Raw genomic sequence first — 19788 nt, 5'->3', positions numbered from 1 at the left:
CTGCAATGGAAGAAATAGAAAAAAATGCAGGAACATATTACAATAATCATATTCTCACATGGTCATAATCCTAAAAAAGGATGATATTTGGTTAACTAATTAAAATCTAATTTGGTTAATTTATTTATTTACTGGTAACCACTTTTAACGGTAGGTCATGTGACTGGATCTGATGTCAAATTCATCATAATGTGGCTGAGAGAGGAGTGTTCATATGATCTTGTGTCTGACGGAGACTGTGGCTGAACCGGTTCAGCTTGACTCTTCCCAGAGTGAACACATGTACAATGGATCTTTATTCAGTTATTCTATTCACCTCAGCTGGTATGTTATTTGGTTATTATATATATATATATCTTATATATATTTTATTGTTGTTGAAAATGAGTTAGCCTATATTAAAAACATCTCACAAAAATGCAAAACTTCTTTTTCAGCTGCTGTCTTTGGAAATGTCATTAAACCAAACAAAACAGATGTTTTTGCTGAGGAGGGTTCAAGGGTTAAATTATCCTGTAGTTTCACTGCATCCGGAGCTTCAGATTATCTCCACTGGTACCGTCAGTACGGAAGATCAAAACCTGAATTTATTGTACTCATCTACAGCAAAGCAAATGATGTTCAGCGGTCTGATGTAGATCCGAGGTTCTCTGTTAACATTCCAAAAAGCGAACGTGTGGATCTGGAGATCTCCTCTGCTGCTGTATCAGACTCTGCTCTGTATTACTGTGCTCTGAAGCCCACACTGACAGGAAACATATCAGCTCTCTACAAAAACCTGTTACAATAAGAAACAAAAGAGAGGAACACAAAGATAGTGAAATGTAGCCAATATGCAATTGTAATTAATCTAATGCATAAACAATCAAAACATAAAACAAAAATGTGAATGTAATTTTTTTGGGCCGCATAAAAGATGAATTACATCAAGTCCCTATAGTGCCATTATCACTCACTTTAGAATATCCTGTCATTCAGATTTTTTTATTTTAATTGCAAGAAGTAGTACTTGCAGTGAACCAGAAGAGGGCAGTAGTTGTTGAATTTTACATTTGATAATATGGTAGCTTACATTATGTTACATCACATTATAATAGTCATTATTATATTTATTTTGTGATTTAATGAAATGATTTCAATATAATTTAGTTATTTCTTTTCTTTATTCAAGGCTGTGTGAAGTAGAATCGTCTTTCCAGGGGTGGTGGGTCAAGTTGTTCAGCAGTAATTTTTTTTCAGTCCAGAAAAATCACCAGCTCAGTCATAGACCATATTATTACAGGTGCATCTCAAAAATATTTAATATCATAGAAAAGATATTATATTTTACATTCACTGCGCACAAATGATTTTTTTGTTTTGTTTTAATTCTGATGGTTACAACTTAAAGCTTAGGAAAAAACATAAAATGCAATATTAAATTTTTTATGAGTTTGATTAGTTTGATTAATTTTGAGTATAAATACTGAGTACCTCTTAAGCTAGTTTAGTACATGCAACCACAATTATGAGAAAGACTACTGACTTTATAGTTGTCTAAAAGACAATAATCAACAACCTCCACAAGATGGGTAAGCCACAAAAGGTCATTGCTAAAAGGTCTGGCTGTTCTCAGAGTGCTGTATTAAAATATATTCACAGAAAGTTGACTGGAAGGAAAACGTGTGGTAAGAAAAAGGGGCACAAGCAACAGGGATGACCACAGCCTTGGGACGATTGTCTGAAAAAGCCCATTCAAGACCTTGAGAGCTTCACAAGGAGTGGACTGAAGTCAGAGTCATCAGAAGAGGCACAGAATCCATATCAAGTCCAAAGTCAATGTATCCATCTACCAGGAGATTTTGGAGCACTTTATGCTTCCATCTGCTGACAAGCTTTATGGAGATGCTGATTTCATTTTGCAGCAGGCCTTGTTTGCTGACCATGATATTACTGTGCTTGATTGGCCAGCCAACTCGCCTGAACTGAACCTCTCAAAGAATCTATGGGGTATTGTGAAGAGAAAGATAAGTAATATCTGACAAACAATGCAGGGGAGCTGAAGGCCGCTATCAAAGAAACCTCAAATTCAATAACTCTGCCGCAGTGCCACAGGCTGATCGCCTCCATGCCACACTGCATCGAAGTAGTAATTCATACAAAAGGAGCCCCAACTAAGTAATGAGTGTATTATTAAACCAGCTTTGGAGATTTTGAACAGTTTTTTCAATCTTTTTTTTTTTTTTTTGTATTTTATTTTTTTTATTGCTCTTTGAGAAAATATTCTGATTGTCTGAGGTAATGATTTTAAAATTTTCCTAAGCTGTAAGTCATACCCATCAGAATTAATAAAAAAAATAAAAAAAACTCTTAAAATATTTATCTTCTGGGTCTTCTCCTCCGGGTCACAATAGACCGGGAAGAGAAGACAATGCTGAATAAAGTCCTAATTTTTGTTATTTTTGGAACAAAATGAATTTTCGATGCTTCAACAACTCTGTTGTCACATGGACTACTTTGAAGATGTTTTTCTTACCTTTCTGGACATGGACAGTATACCCTTCACACAACTTCAATGGAGGGACAGTAAGCTCTTGGACCAAATCTAAAATAACTTAAATTTTGTTCCAAAGATGAACGGAGGTCTTACAGGTTTGAATCGACGTGAGGGTTATTAATGACATCATTTTCATTTATGGGGGAACTAACCCTTTAAATATTTCTGAGCGAGAATTGTTTCCAAGCTTTTTACAAATAAATCCTACCCATTCAATGTTCTTAAATAAGGATGACAAATCAAATTTGGTTTATTTGTTCTGTAATCATACAGCTGTAACATTAGGTCATGTGACTGGATCTGATGTCAAGTTCATCATAATGTGGCTCAGAGAGGAGGGACTCAGTGTTCATATGATCTCGTATCTGACAGAGACTGCGGTTGAATCGATTCAGCTTGACTCTTCTCAGAGTGAACACATGTACAATGAATCTTCATTCAGCTATTCTGTTCTGTGCCTCAGCAGGTGTGTATTTATTTGGTTAATTATTATTATATATTTTTTTGTTGTTGTTAAAAATAAGTACTATTAAAAAAAAATCTCACAAAAATTACAAATGTGCCTCTTCTTTTTCAGCTGCTGTCTTTGGAAATGTCATTAAACCAAACAAAACAGATGTTTTTGCTGAGGAAGGTTCAAATGTTACATTATCCTGTAATTTCACTGCATCCGGAGCTTCAGATTATCTCCACTGGTACCGTCAGTACGGAAGATCAAAACCTGAATTTCTTGTACTCACCTACAGCAAAGCAAAAGATGCTCGGCAGTCTGATGTAGATTCAAGATTCTCTGTTAATATTCCAAAAAGTGAACGTGTGGATCTGAAGATCTCCTCTGCTGCTGTATCAGACTCTGCTCTGTACTACTGTGCTCTGGCGCCCACAGTGACAGGAAACACAAGAACACTGTACAAAAACCTGTTACAATGAGAGAAAAATGCAAACATGATCAAAACATGACAATAAGATTCTAAAGTTAGTCAAAAGGCCAGGTTTTTTTTTTTTACAGTATAAAAATTGTGTGGCATTATGAAATGTGAATTACAGCAAATCCATATAATACTGTCCTCTAATAGACTGGTCACTTTAGAAAAATTCTACTGTGCAGAAAATAAAATAACTCATTTGCATGAAGGTGTATGAGATTTGCAGTTGCCATACTTGCAGTGAACCAGAAGAGGGCAGTAGATATTGACTATTTAACTTGAGAATACAGCAGTATTTATATTTCTCCACAAGCTCCTCCTTGGATCGTCATTATAATACCAGATTCAAGACTTACTCATTCATTACATTTACAGATTTTTCTTCAACATAGACACAGTCATGCCACACAGGTTGATGAATATATTTCTCTTCACAATATTCATTCTTGGTATGAATTCTCATTTAATAAAGTTGTATATTCATGTAAGTTGATTATATGTTGTATTGCATTGTACATTAAATCTTCTTAAATCTTTACAGAGTGCAGATCAGAGGACACAGTTGATCAGCCAGACAAACATGTGACTGAAGCTGAAGGAAGATCAGTAACATTACAGTGTAAATATAAAACAGATTCAGCACAAGAAGATTTATTCTGGTACATCCAGAGAGCGAATGACTTTCCTAAATACATCCTGAGGAGAAGCAAATATGGAGGAGACAATGGCACTGAGTTCCAGGAGAGATTTCACTCTAAACATTCATCAGATTCAGTTCCGCTGACAATCAAGAACCTACATGTGTCTGACTCTGCTGTGTACTTCTGTGCTCTGAAGCCCACAGTGAGAAAACTCAAGTCAAACCACATACAAAAACACATAGGCATAAACATGCACATGACTGTTTCTTTACAATACACATTTCTGAAATGTAAAGCTATAATAAAATCATAATAGTCAAATGAACTAATCATGAAATCAATATTATCCTTTTAAAATGTATTTATTATTTAAAATTTAACTATTATCCATTATAAAATTTATCCTCTGTAGGGTCACAGCAATGTAACATTACATTGATATTTATTATATTTAATTGCATAAATTCAACTTCATTTTAATTAAACGTGTTATTATTTTTTTATTTAAGGTCTGTGCATAATTGTCTTGCAAAGATGTGAACAACTGGATTATGATACATGATGTAAACAAGTATGTGTTTCATCTGATTTTGTTTTAAAGATTTACCAAATTAGAATTAGAATTTAACAATGATGGAGAGATAAATGTGTTTCACATGATGCTACACTGTTAGGAGATCAGGCCCAAAATGACATTGAAAATGTTTCTGAAATTTAAAACAGTAAACCACTTCCCTCATTACTGTCCAATATCATTTGAACTAAAACAGCTAAAACAGTCATCATTTTTTACAATAATTATAACAATAACTGTTTTCAATCATATTCCTAAATAAAGTTCACATATTAATAATACAGTTGTAACAATTGTTCAGGTGATTAGATCTTTCTTCTCTCCTGCACTTTTCAACTGAGTTATAAATAATATGAGGGAGGAGGGACTCAGTGTTCATATGATCTTGTGTCTGACAGAGACTGTGGATGAATCGATTCAGTCTGACTCTTCTCAGAGTGAACACTTGAACAATGGATCTTCATTCAGTCATTCTGTTCTGTGTCTCAGCTGGTATGTGTATTCATTTGCATGCATTTAATTATATTTCTTTATTGTTAACAAGTTTAATCAAACATTTATCTAAAAAGTAAAAAAAAAAAAAGTTTTTTTTTTCATGTTTAGCGATTGTCCTTGGAAATGTCATCAAACCAGATCAAACACATGTTGTTCATGAGGAGGATTCAAGCGTTACATTATCCTGCAGTTTTACTGCTTCCGGACGTACAGATTATCTCCACTGGTACCGTCAGTATGGAAGCTCAAAACCTGAATTTACTGTACTCACGTATGACACTGTAAAAGATGCTCGGCAGTCTGATCAAAAATATGCCATTACAAAAGAAGAAATACACGATGAAAACAAATTTAAAAGGCACTTCAAATATCGAAATCTGTGGCAATGCATTTAGAATCCATGATTAGTGAAAACAAATCTTTGAAAAACCTTAACAAAGAATGAAGCCTATTTGAATCGTGTTTTTCTTTTCGTGATGGCATATTTTTGAATGTTTCTGAAAATGTTACGTTCAGTTTTATAAAGTTACGTTCATTTTTATTGAACCAAATGTAATTCCATACACATGGAGTTACTGCTGTTTCAAATCCTATAAAGAGAAAACATCGTACTACAACATTAGCTTTTAACATTGTTATACATTTATATTGTGAAAATTATACTGAAAATTTAAACTTAATCATAAAAGAAATAAATGTAACTCTACAAAGAAAAATGACATATTATTCAGATTTTATTACATAATATTTCCATGTTATGAGACTATAGCCTTAAATTAATTAATTTAAATTATAAATACATTAAAATACTTTAATTAGAGGTATGTGCCATCATCACCACTGTAAAGTTTTGTGCACAGAGAGGAAGCTAAACTGCATCAAAATTATTTAAACATCATGCTTCTTGTGCTTTTGAGGCAAAAGCTAGTGCAAATCTTTTTAAATATAACATACTCTTATTGTCTAATATAATAATATAGTTATCTACTTTGACTTTTGGACGCGGCTCATGTTTCTAACAGTAATCTTGGGGGTGGACTCATTTAAAATAATGTAATCATCAGGTTTTAGCCAGGTTTCTGTCAAACAGAGCACATCTAGATTATTATCAGTGAACATATTATTTACAAAAAGTGCTTTCGGAGAAAGGGATCTGATATTTAATAAGCCAAGCTTTATCATTTGTTTATCCGTATTGCATGTTTTTTATTTGTTGAACTTCAATTAAATTGTTACTCTTATATTGGTTTGGATGTCTCTATAGTGTGATATCTAGGTGAAAGTGTCTCTATGTGCTAGCAGATGGTCGGTTTAGCCGGTCTGTCTGCTTCCTGACCTGGGCCCCAGTTACTCAAGTATAAACTCTAAGACTATGTGCCATATTTCTAGAGAGAAGAGCGGAGCCACCCCAGGAAGGATGAAGACCATCTCTTTTAAACAGGTCAGGTCTGCCCCAAATGCTTGTCCAGTTGTCTATGAAACCGATGTTATACTGAAGGCACCACTTAGACATCCAGCCATTGAGTGATGACAATCTGCTATGTATCTCATCACCACGGTAAGCAGGGAGGGGACCAGAGCATATTAAAGTGTCCGACATCGTGCTTGCAAGTTCACACACCTTTTTAATGTTATTTTTAGTGATCTCCAGCTGGCGAAGTCGAACATCATTAGCACTGCCATGAATAACAATCTTACTGTATTTATGTTTAGCATTAGGCAGCACTTTTAAATTTGCCAAGATGTCAGGTGCTCTGGCTCCCCACATAGCAAATGGACTTGGCCAACATGTAGCCTCAAGGTGGCACTGCTGGCCTCCTGTCCGCAATGGCATGTACCCTTTCAGCCAGAGCTGGGCCATGTATGGCAATGACGGCATGGTGGGGATCCGGCAAACAACATGAGGGCCGATTGTTGATGGGAGAAGTGTGTCCCAGATCAGTCCAGTGATATGTGGCCCAAATCAGGCTAAGATCTGGCAGCATATTATGTGACCCATGATAAACAAGATAAATACAATATTACATGATAATGGTTAAATGATCACATACATTTTAATGAAGTGTAGAATTGTTAAAATGTAGTCTTTGTAGTCAAGTCAAAACAGAGTGAAACATATCATTTAAAAATTAAGCAAATCATTCAAGTGCATTATACTGCACCTTGACGGAGTGGATCGGGATAGTATTTTCAGCGTTTAACAAATTAAATTATGCCCTTCTCCTCGCCCTACTATTATATTCTGCCCGAGTGGACTGCAACTGCAATGCATCGTCATTTGGACTACTGTGGTACTGCTCCTTGTCACATCTGTAATAAATTATTATGATTAGGTTACATGTGTTTATCTTTGTTAGATTTCTCTTATGGACTGTATACTTTATACACTCACTCTTTATTCGTTGATTTGTTCTTTATAAAAATAAATAGAAAAACCAATGCAATACGCCTGATTTTCTATTCAGTTTAATGTACTTTATTGGCATAGTTTGTGTCTACATTAAAGCATGTCAGAAAATGAATAATTGCGATCATAGTAATATACAAGGTAATAATATGAAATATTAAAATTCCCAGACAGCAATATAGTGTTGGCCCAGATCCATCCCACATCTGGCCCACGTGAAATCCAATCGGGCCGGATCTGGGCCGACACTGATTGATGTCTCGGTTGGGTCTGGGCTATATAAGGCTCAGGTGTGGCTCAGATTTGGGGATTCTGGTTTACTTAAGGCTAAGAATTGGCACCAATAATAAAAACCTGTTTTGGCCCAGATCAGGGCCAGCTAAGGCTGATTAACTGGCTGAGATTTGGGCCAGTTTTGGCCCATGTGTGGCCTGAGTCTTTAATCCAGTTCTGGGCCACTTCCGGGCCATCATTCTCTGCGGTACTTGGGCCGAAGGAAAAGTCATTGTGTGGCCCGGATCTGGGCCAGAAGAAATTTGCTATGAGGGTCCCGGTAAACATTTGACTATGGTGGCTGGTCTCTCTGGAGCACTTCCATCAGGTTTCTCAGTGGGTGCATCACTGAGTGGGGAGAACCTGTTTAATGTTTTGATCGGAACAGAAGAGCAGTGTTTTGACCTACGACTACGCTGCCTCACTGTCACCCAGTTGCCTTGCTGCAGGGGCTCTGTTGCCGGAACCGAACAATGTACAAGAAACCCTGAGCTAGACGCATCCAAAGCCGTATCTAGAGCCCTCACATTCTTACTGTCCTCAATTAAAGTTTGGATGCGTGTCTCTAATTCTGAAATCTTCCCTGTCAACCTAACTATTTCCCTGCATTTATCACATGTGAATCCCTCATCAGCGCCAGAGATAGATAAACTGTACATGTGGCAAGAGGTGCAAATAACAATAGCAGGAGAAGCCACTACTCACCGTGCTTGATGAAAGATTCTTACCACAGTTGTTTGATGAACTTCTGAAAAACTGGAGAGAGAGAGAGAGTAGCAAGAGAGAGGAAAGGAGAAAAGAAAACAGTGATAGGTACGAATGAAGACGCTAATGACAAGTTAACAAGTGCTAACGCGATGTATGTGCACTGAACTCACAGATTTAAAATAAAAGTGAATGATCAAATTAATCAGATTAGATTGATCGATAATATCAGAAATATGGTGGGAATTAAGTTATATTTTATCATTTTAAACAACAGAGAGTGATAGTAAGATAAAGATTCTAGATAATGATAATGCAAACTGAAAACAGCATTATAAAATTGTTAATTCCAGTAGATTCATACAAAAGTAGAGTATGGCTTATGCAATCACAATACGCCACAAAGCGGCAGTGTTCTCAAACTTTCTTTAGGAACTGGTTTCTTTAACTTTCAAGCTTCTCCTCAGAGTCCAATACTATTGTGAAAGGAAACCGGTCTTATTTATTTTGACTTCATTGCTTGAAACAGATAATGAAGTGGTCCAGGAATATATTTCTATTTGCTCTATTCATTCTTGGTATGTATTTCTACACATTTTAAGCAGTTAGATAACTCATTTGTATTGACTGTTTGTGGATATGGATTTTATGATACGCACCATAATCATTACTACATCCGATAGTCTTAAATCCTTACAGAGTGCAGATCAGAAGACAAAGTTGATCAGACAGAGAAATAAGTGACTGCAGTTGAAGGAAAATCAGTGACATTAAATTGTACATATACAACAACCTCAACTCAACCATACCTCTTCTAGTACATCCAGAGAGCAAATGACATTCCTATGCATTCTGAAGAGAGACAAATAGGTAGGAGCAGATAATGACGCTCAGCTTCAGGAGAGATTTCACTCTAAACTATCATCAGATTCAGTTCCACTTACAATCCAGGATGTGCGTGTGTCTGACTCTGCTGTGTACTTCTGTGCTCTGAGGCTCAGAATGAAAAAACTTAGGTCAAACCACATATACAAATACAGAGACATAAACATGTATGTGACTGTTTCTTTAAGATAAACATATTTATAGTTTAAAAACTGTGTTAAAATCAAAATGAATCTAGCAGTCAATCATGAACTACAATATTGATCATGCAATCATTATTATATTGATTGCATTATTTAATGTAACTTGATTTCAGTATAATTTTGTAATAGTGTTTATTTTGTATTTTTTTAAGGCCATGTTTGTAGTTGAACTGTCTTCCAACATAAACAAAAGGATAACATATTATTTATGCTTAGGCGTCAAATGATGGTACGCTGTTGTGTTTATTTGTGTGCGTCAAGCCCAAAATACCATTCAAGACGTGACTGAAATGGAAGAAATGCAGGAACATATTACAATAATCATATTCTCACAAGGTCATATTCCTAAAAAAGGATGATATTTGGTTAAATAATTAAAATCAAATTTGGTTAATTTATTTATTTACTGGTAACCACTCTTAACAGTAGGTCATGTGACTGGATCTGATGTCAAATTCATCATAATGTGGCTCAGAGAGGAGGGACTCAGTGTTCATATGATCTCGTATCTGACAGAGACTGAGGTTGAATCGATTCAGTCTGACTCTTCCCAGAGTGAACAGTTGTACAATGGATCTTTATTCAGTTATTCTATTCTGTACCTCAGCTGGTATGTTATTTGGTTATTACATTTTTTTTTGTTGTTGTTGTTGAAAATGAGTTATATTAAAAAATCTCACAAAAATACACAACTTTTTCAGCTGCTGTCCTTGGAAATGTCATTAAACCAAACAAAACAGATGTTTTTGCTGAGGAGGGTTCAAGGGTTAAATTATCCTGTAGTTTCACTGCATCCGGAGCTTCAGATTATCTCCACTGGTACCGTCAGTATGGAAGATCAAAACCAGAATTTATTGTACTCATCTACAGCAAAGCAAATGATGTTCAGCGGTCTGATGTAGATCCGAGGTTCTCTGTTAACATTCCAAAAAGTGAACGTGTGGATCTGAAGATCTCCTCTGCTGCTGTATCAGACTCTGCTCTGTACTACTGTGCTCTGAAGCCCACAGTGACAGGAAACACAAGAAGACTGTACAAAAACCTGTTACAATAAGAAATAAAAGAGAGAAACACAAAGATAGTGAAAGATAGCCAATATGCAAATGTAATCAATCTAATGCATAAACAATCAAAACATAAAACAAAAATGTGAATGTAAATTTTTCTGGCAGCATAAAAGATGAATTACATCAAGTCCCTATAGAGCCATTATCAATCACTTTAGAATATCCTGTCAGATTTTTTTTTTATGTGCAATAAGTAGTACTTGCAGTGAACCAGAAGAGGGCAGTAGTTGTTCAATATTACATTTGATAATATAGTAGTATACATTTTGTTATATTACATTATAATAATCATTATTATATTGATTTTGTGATTTAATGTAATGATTTCAATATCATTTAGTTTTTTTTTTTTTTTTTCAAGGCTGTGTGAAGTCTTTCCAGGGATGGGCGGTCAAGCTGTCCAGCAGTCATTTTTTTTTCAGTCCAGAAAATCACCAGCTCAGTAATAGACAATATTATTAAAGGTGCATCTAAAAAAAAAATTAATATAACAGAAAAGGTATTATATTTTACATATACTGCACACAAATGATTTTGTTTTTTGTTTTAATTCTGATGGTTACAACTTACAGCTGAGGAAAATAAAAAAAAATGAAATGAAAAAATTTATATTGCATTTTGAGTTTGATTAGTTTGATTAATTTTGAGTATAAATACTGGGTACCTCTTAAGCTAGTTTAGCACATGCAACCACAATTATGAGAAAGACTACTGACTTTATAGTTGTCTAAAAGACAATAATCAACACCCTCCACAAGGAGAGTAAGCCACAAAAGGTCATTGCTAAAAGGTCTGGCTGTTCTCAGAGTGCTGTATTAAAATATATTCACAGAAAGTTGACTTGAAGGAAAACGTGTGGTAAGAAAAAGGGGCACAAGCAACAGGGATGACCACAGCCTTGGGACGATTGTCTGAAAAAGCCCATTCAAGAACTTGAGAGCTTCACAAGGAGTGGACTGAAGTCAGAGTCAGCATATCAAGAGTCACCACACTCAGACGTCTTCAGGAAAAGGGCTACAACGGTCACACTCCTAGAACCAAGCAACTCCTGAACCAGAAAAAAAATGGCAGAAGCATTTTACCTGGGCTAAAGAGAAAAAGAACTGGACTGTTGCTCAGTGGTCCACACTCCTCTCTTCAGATGAAATCAAATTTAGCATTTCATTTGGAAATCAAGGTCTGAAGTCTGGAGGAAGACTGGAGAGGCACAGAATCCATATCAAGTCCAAAGTCAATGTATCCATCTACCAGGAGATTTTGGAGCACTTTATGCTTCCATCTGCTGACAAGCTTTATGGAGATGCTGATTTCATTTTGCAGCAGGACTTGTTTGCTGACCATGATATTACTGTGCTTGTTTGGCCAGCCAACTCGCCGGAACTGAACCTCTCCGAGAATCTATGGGGTATTGTGAAGAGAAAGATAAATAATATCTTACAAACAATGCAGGGGAGCTGAAGGCCGCTATCAAAGAAACCTTACATTCAATAACTCTGCCGCAGTGCCACAGGCTGATCGCCTCCATGCCACACTGCATCGAAGCAGTAATTCATACAAAAGTATTGAGTGTATTATTAAACCAGCTTTGGAGTTTTTTGTTTTTGTTTAGTTTTGTAAATCTTTATTTATTTATTTTTTATTGATCTTTGAGAAAATATTCTGATTGTCTGAGGTAATGATTTTAAAATTTTCATAAGCTGTAAGTCGTACCCATCAGAATAAAAAAAAAAAAAAAAAAACTCTTAAAATATTTATCTTCTGGGTCTTCTCCTCTGGGTCACAATAGACCAGGAAGAGAAGACAATGCTGAATAAAGTTATTTTTTAAAATAAATTTATTTTTACAAATAAATCCTACTCATTCAATTTTCTTAAATAAGGATAGCAAATCAAATTTGGTTTATTTGTTCTGTAATCATACAGCTGTAACATTAGGTAATGTGACTGGATCTGATGTCAAATTCATCATAATGTGGCTCAGAGAGGAGGGACTCAGTGTTCATATGATCTCGTATCTGACAGAGACTGAGGTTGAATCGATTCAGCTTGACTCTTCTCAGAGTGAACACATGTACAATGAATCTTCATTCAGCTATTCTGTTCTGTGCCTCAGCAGGTGTGTATTTATTTGGTTAATTATTATATATATATATATATATTGTTGTTGTTAAAAATAAGTACTATTAAAAACATCTCACAAAAATGACAAATGTGCCTCTTCTTTTTCAGCTGCTGTCTTTGGGAATGTTATTAAACCAAACAAAACAGATGTTTTTGCTGAGGAAGGTTCAAATGTTACATTATCCTGTAATTTCACTGCATCTGGAGGGAATGATTATCTCCACTGGTACCGTCAGTACGGAAGATCAAAACCTGAATTTATTGTACTCACCTACAGCAATAAAAAAGATGCTCGGCAGTCTGATGTAGATTCAAGATTCTCTGTTAATATTCCAAAAAGTGAACGTGTGGATCTGAAGATCTCCTCTGCTGCTGTATCTGACTCTGCTCTGTACTACTGTGCTCTGGCGCCCACAGTGACAGGAAACACAAGAACACTGCACAAAAACCTGTTACAATGAGAGAAAAATGCAAACATGATCAAAACATGAAAATAAGATTCTAAAGTTAGTCAAAAGGCCAGGTTTTTTTTTTTACAGTATAAAAATTGTGTGGCATTATGAAATGTGAATTACAGCAAATCCATATAATACTGTCCTCTAATAGACTGGTCACTTTAGAAAAATTCTACTGTGCAGAAAATAAAATACCTCATTTGCATGAAGGTGTATGAGATTTGCAGTTGCCATACTTGCAGTGAACCAGAAGAGGGCAGTAGATATTGACTATTTAACTTGAGAATTCAGCAGTATTTATATTTCTCCACAAGCTCCTCCTTGGATCGTCATTATAATACCAGATTCAAGACTTACTCATTCATTACATTTACAGATTTTTCTTCAACATAGACACAGTCATGCCACACAGGTTGAGGAATATATTTCTCTTCACAATATTCATTATTGGTATGAATTCTCATTTAATACAGCTGTATATTCATATAAGGTGTTTATATGTTGTATTGTATTGAACATTAAATATTCTTAAATCTTTACAGAGTGCAGATCAGAGGACACAGTTGATCAGCCAGACAAACATGTGACTGAAGCTGAAGGAAGATCAGTAACATTACAGTGTAAATATAAAACAGATTCAGCACAAGAAGATTTATTCTGGTACATCCAGAGAGCGAATGACTTTCCTAAATACATCCTGAGGAGAAGCAAATATGGAGGAGACAATGGCACTGAGTTTCAGGAGAGATTTCACTCTAAACATTCATCAGATTCAGTTCCACTGACAATCAAGAACCTACATGTGTCTGACTCTGCTGTGTACTACTGTGCTCTGAAGACCACAGTGAGAAAACTCAAGTCAAACCACATACAAAAACACATAGGCATAAACATGCACATGACTGTTTATTTACAATACACATTTCTGAAATGTAAAGCAATAATAAAATCATAATAGTCAAATGAACTATAATAATAATCATGAAATCAATATTATCCTTTTAAAATGTATTTATTATTTAAAATGTAACTATTATCCATTATAAAATGTATCCTCTGTAGGGTCACAGTAATGTAACAGTATATTGATATTTATTATATTTAATTGCATAAATTCAACTTCATTTTAATTAAACGAGAGATAAATGTGTTTCACATGATGCTACACTGTTAGGAGATCAGGCCCAAAATGACATTGAAAATGTTTCTGAAATTTAAAACAGTAAACCACTTCCCTCATTACTGTCCAATATCATTTTAACTAAAACAGCTAAAACAGTCATAATGTTTTACAATAATTATAACAATAACTTTTTTCAATCATATTCCTAAATAAAGTTCACATATTAATAATACAGTTGTAACAATTGTTCAGGTGATTAGATCTTTCTTCTCTCCTGCACTTTTCAACTGAGTTATAAATAATATGAGGGAGGAGGGACTCAGTGTTCATATGATCTTGTGTCTGACAGAGACTGTGGATGAATCGATTCAGTCTGACTCTTCTCAGAGTGAACACTTGAACAATGGATCTTCATTCAGTTATTCTGCTCTGTGTCTCAGCTGGTATGTGTACTCATTTGCATGCATTTAATTATATTTCTTTATTGTTAACAAGTTTAATCAAACATTTATCTAAAAAGTAAAAAAGTTTTTTTTTTTTTTCATGTTTAGCGATTGTCCTTGCCACATGTTGTTCATGAGGAGGATTCAAGCGTTACATTATCCTGCAGTTTTACTGCTTCCGGACGTACAGATTATCTCCACTGGTACCGTCAGTATGGAAGCTCAAAACCTGAATTTATTGTACTCACGTATGACACTGTAAAAGATGCTCGGCAGTCTGATGTAGGTTCTCTGTTAACATTCCAAAAAGTGATCGTGTGGATCTGAAGATCTCCTCTGCTGCTGTATCAGACTCTGCTCTGTACTACTGTGCTCTGCAGCCTACAGTGACAGGAAACACATCAGCTCTCTACAAAAACCTGTTACACGAGACAAGAAAGAAACACAGAGACAGAGATGAATTCAATTTGTGTGCAATGTGAAAAGTATTCGTTACATTAAATTACAGATACATAAAATCTGAAGCTGTTCTTAAATACCTGTAATTCAGAAAACTATTAATCAATAAAACATCTCAAATGATTCTCATGTGCATTAAATAGTGCAGGTTCATGTATGCCACAGGAGAGCAGTGCTCACATACCTTCACATGTATGGAATTACATTTGCTTCAAAAAACTAACTTTTTCAGAAACTATCAAAAATATGCCATTACAAAAGAAGAAATACACGATGAAAACAAATTTAAAAGGCACTTCAAATATCGAAATCTGTGGCAATGGATTTCGAATCCATGATTAGTGAAAACAAATCTTTGAAAAACCTTAACAAAGAATGAAGCCTATTTGAATCGTGTTTTTCTTTTCGTGATGGCATATTTTTGATAGTTTCTGAAAATGTTACGTTCAGTTTTATAAAGTTACGTTCATTTTTATTGAACCAAATGTAATTCCATACACATGGAGTTACTGCCGTTTCAAATCCTATAAAGAGAAAATATCATACTACAACATTAGCATTTAACATTGTTATACATTTATATTGTGAAAATTATACTGAAAATTTAAACTTAATCATAAAAGAAATAATTGTAACTCTACAAAGAAAAATGACATATTATTCAGATTTTATTACATAATATTTCCATGCTTATAATAAAGGGAAAACATATGCATCAAATATTTTAAGAGACTATAGCCTTAAATTAATTAATTTAAATTATAAATACATTAAAATACTTTAATTAAAGGTATTGTGTCATCATCACCACTGTAAAGTTTTGTGCACAGAGAGGAAGCTAAACTGCATCAAAATTATTTAAACATCATGCTTCTTGTGCTTTTGAGGCAAAAGCTAGTGCAAATCTTTTTAAATATAACATACTCTTATTGTCTAATACAATAATATAGTTATCTAACACAGATAAATGACAGTCATCAACAGTAGGAAGTTCAGAGAGGAGGAAGTTCCTGTGTGTGTTTCTGACAGATCTGCAGTGACTTACAGCTCAGAGCACTGAGAGACTCAACAGAGAACTGAACTGATCTGACTGAACATGGACAGATGCTTTATACTGATACTCATTGTGGGAACAGGTACATTATTGATTAATTAGTGAAACTCTGTTAATAAATATTTATGAATGATTTAAAATCTCAAACCACAAAGGCTATTTACATTACTTTAGTAGTTTGTTTTTCTGTAAAACGTGGTTAGAAATGTGTTTGCAGTTCATATGTACTTATTGTTCACAGGATTGGTGGCTGGAGACAGCATTGATCCAGATAAAGGGACAGAAAAATCTTCTAAAGAAAGAGAAATTGTCAAGCTGAGCTGCACATATAGTTCAAGTAGTCAATATGTTCGGCTTTACTGGTACAGACAGTATCCTAACAGAGGACCACAGTATTTATTATACAAATATCCACCAACAGATTATGAAGACACCACTGATGATCGGTTTCATTCAGCTACAACACACACATCCACTGAACTCAGTATTACTGATGTACGTCTGTCAGATTCAGCTCTCTATTATTGTGCTCTAAGAGTAGGAGCCCAGTGATACAAAACATGAAACATGTTGTACAAAAACCTGAAGCTCTTTTCACTTTGAAAATATCTAGTGAAAACCACAATCAAAACCACAATCTATCCAGCTCTTAATGTAATAAAATATGTGGTCACACCTGTGTGAGTCTGAATCAGGTCTGTTAAAAATCCCAAGAGGCATGAAGTGAAATGTATTCAAATAAGTTCTTTGTGGCTCCTTTTATGGCCTATACAAATACATTCTCAAGATAATCTGTGACCCTGGACCACAAATCCAGTCTTAAGTCGCTGGAGTATATTTTTAGCAATAGCCAAAAAAAACAAAACAAACAAACAAAAAAAAAACATTATTTGTATAGGTCAAAATTAACAATCATTAGGATATTAAATAAATATCATGTTCCATGAAGATATTTGGTAAATTTCCTATAAATATATCAAAACGTAATTTTTGATTAGAAATATTGATTAGTAAGAATTCATTTGGACAAATACCAAGGCGATTTTCTAAGTATTTCTATTTTTTTTTTTTTTTTTTTGCACCCTCAGATTTCAGGTTTTCAAATACACTGAACAAAACTACAAACACAACACTTTAGAAAAACACACATTTTAGAGTAACAATTTATTGAGGCCAGCCTAAGACACACCTGTGCAATAATCATACTGTCTAATCAGCATCTTGATATCCCACTGTGAGGTGAATGGATTATCTCAGCAAAGGAGAAGTGCTCACTAACACAGATTTAGACAGATTTGTAAACAATATTTGAGATAAATAGGCCTTTTGTGTACATAGAAAATGTCTTAGATCTTTAACCACAGCTCATGAAAAATGGGGGCAAAAACAAAAGAATTGCATTTATAATTTTGTTCAGTGTTCAGTACTTGCATCTCAGCCAAATATTGTCAGAGCCTCATAAACCATACAGAAAAATTATCTAATTTAAAAAAATTATCTAAGCTAACAGAGTGTGTTAAAAATGTAAAAGATTGGATGACACACAATTTTCTCCAATTAAATTCGGATAAGACAGAGATACTAATTATTGGACCAAAAAACACTACACAGAATCTTGTAGATTACAATCTGCAACTAGACGGATGTACTGTTACTTCCTCTACAGTCAGAAATCTGGGTGTTATATTAGACAGCAATTTGTCTTTTGAAAATCATATTTCCAATTTTCCAAAAACTGCATTCTTCCATCTTAGAAACATTGCCAAGCTACGAAACATGTTATATGTTTCTGATGCAGAAAAGCTAGTTCATGCATTCATGACCTCTAGACTGGACTATTGTAATGCACTTCTAAGTGGTTGTCCTGCTTCGTCAATAAACAAGCTACAGGTAGTCCAAAATGCAGCAGCTAGAGTCCTTACGAGGTCAAGAAAATATGATCATATTACCCCAATTTTACAGGCTCTGCACTGGCTACCTATTAAGTTCCGTATCAGTTACAAATTATCATTACTTACCTATAAGGTCCTAAATGGTTTAGCTCCAGCGTACCTAACTAGCCTTCTACCACGTTACAACCCATGACGCACCCTAAGGTAACAAAACGCTGGACTTTTGGTCGTTCCTAGGACAGCAAAGTCCACTAAAGGAGGTAGAGCTTTCTCACATTTGGCTCCCAAACTCTGGAATAGCCTTCCTGATAATGTTCGGGGTTCAGACACACTCTCTCTGTTTAAATCTAGATTAAAAACACATCTCTTTCGCCAAGCATGCGAATAATGTATCTTTTAAATTGTGAGTGTAGTTGCATTTGATCAAAGGTGCATTTTTATTCATTAGCTTGGGTTAAACTAATTTTACTTTGTTGGATCAGCAGCTATGCTAATGTCTGTATTTTGTTTCTATGTTTTGCCTGGTAACTAGATAATTTATAAATCTCAATTTTGAAAAATGTACACATAAGACTGGTTTTGTGGTCCAGGGTCACATTTCTTAATGCTTGTGATACTTCATTAAAAACAGGGAGATCAGTTAAGTATGATTTGTTGAATGGCGCTGGCATTCTCACTTATTCAATATTATCACTCTTTGTGGTTCTTCAAATGAAGTGTCTTTCAGCATCCAACCTATTTGAAATTATCGCTCAGTCTTCTGGGTTTATTTTTATAGCTTTTGAGTTTCTTTTTACATTTCAAAGGAAGTCCTTAAAAAAGCAAGATACACAGAGAAGAATACTAAGAGAGCAATTATAAACTGTAGTTGTGATTAATATTAATAATAGATTTAATAGGTAAATAATCTGATAAAAAGCTACTGAATCCACAGTCTACATGTGGAAATCAAAATAAGTGAACATTTAAAAACATATGAAATTCAGAAGTGTATTAAGAAAGCCATCGTTATTTACATCAAAAATCCATACAAAAGTTGCCTATAGTTTAATTTCTAAAGCATTATCATGTGTAACACACACAGTGTAGGTATAATGTGCCACAAGATGGCAGAGCTGAACTTATACAGGTATAATGTGGCTCAGAGGGGAGGAACTCAGTGTTCACAGATCTGACATGATCTAATGTGTTTGACAGAAACTGTAGTTAAAAGGATTTCAATCCGAGTCTTCTCAGAGTGAACACAATCAATGGATCTTCATTCAGTTATTCTGTTCTGTGCCTCAACAGGAGTGTATTCATTTGGTTACTTCAGATTTATTTTAAATTTTTTTTTACTGATTTTACTTTTTACTTTGATTTTACTTTAAATCTCTAAAAAGTTTCAAATATACTTTTAAAAATGTTTACTTTTCCAGCTGCTGTCTTTGGAAATGTCATCAAACTGAACAAAACAGATGTTTATGAGGAGGGTTCAAATGTTATATTGTCCTGCAGTCATTCCCCTGCAGCTTCAGATGATATCCACTG

At 34.7% G+C, this 19788-nt stretch overlaps 4 gene segments (V, D, J or C); all 4 read left to right on the top strand.

Moving 5' to 3' along the window:
* The first annotated feature begins 2780 nt into the window (after positions 1 to 2780).
* LOC113045456 (T cell receptor alpha variable 38-1-like) lies at positions 2781 to 3557 on the top strand. The segment is given in 2 exon segments: positions 2781 to 3002; positions 3114 to 3557. Coding segments are annotated over 2 exon segments (393 nt in total).
* A 235-nt stretch (positions 3558 to 3792) lies between these two features.
* Positions 3793 to 4665, top strand: LOC113046313 (T cell receptor alpha variable 8-3-like). The segment is given in 4 exon segments: positions 3793 to 3911; positions 4004 to 4345; positions 4516 to 4527; positions 4613 to 4665. Coding segments are annotated over 4 exon segments (456 nt in total).
* Positions 4666 to 12653: 7988 nt separating this feature from the next.
* Positions 12654 to 13507, top strand: LOC113045457 (T cell receptor alpha variable 38-1-like). The segment is given in 2 exon segments: positions 12654 to 12827; positions 12941 to 13507. Coding segments are annotated over 2 exon segments (393 nt in total).
* Positions 13508 to 13601: 94 nt separating this feature from the next.
* Positions 13602 to 14365, top strand: LOC113046312 (T cell receptor alpha variable 18-like). The segment is given in 3 exon segments: positions 13602 to 13737; positions 13830 to 14145; positions 14350 to 14365. Coding segments are annotated over 3 exon segments (381 nt in total).
* The last annotated feature ends 5423 nt before the right edge of the window (positions 14366 to 19788 follow it).

The sequence above is a fragment of the Carassius auratus genome, chromosome 27, assembly GCF_003368295.1.
Source record: "Carassius auratus strain Wakin chromosome 27, ASM336829v1, whole genome shotgun sequence".
NCBI classification, from domain to species: Eukaryota; Metazoa; Chordata; class Actinopteri; order Cypriniformes; family Cyprinidae; genus Carassius; species Carassius auratus.
The sequence above is the reverse complement of the archived record's forward strand: the minus strand, read 5'-3'. Positions and strand labels throughout refer to the sequence as shown.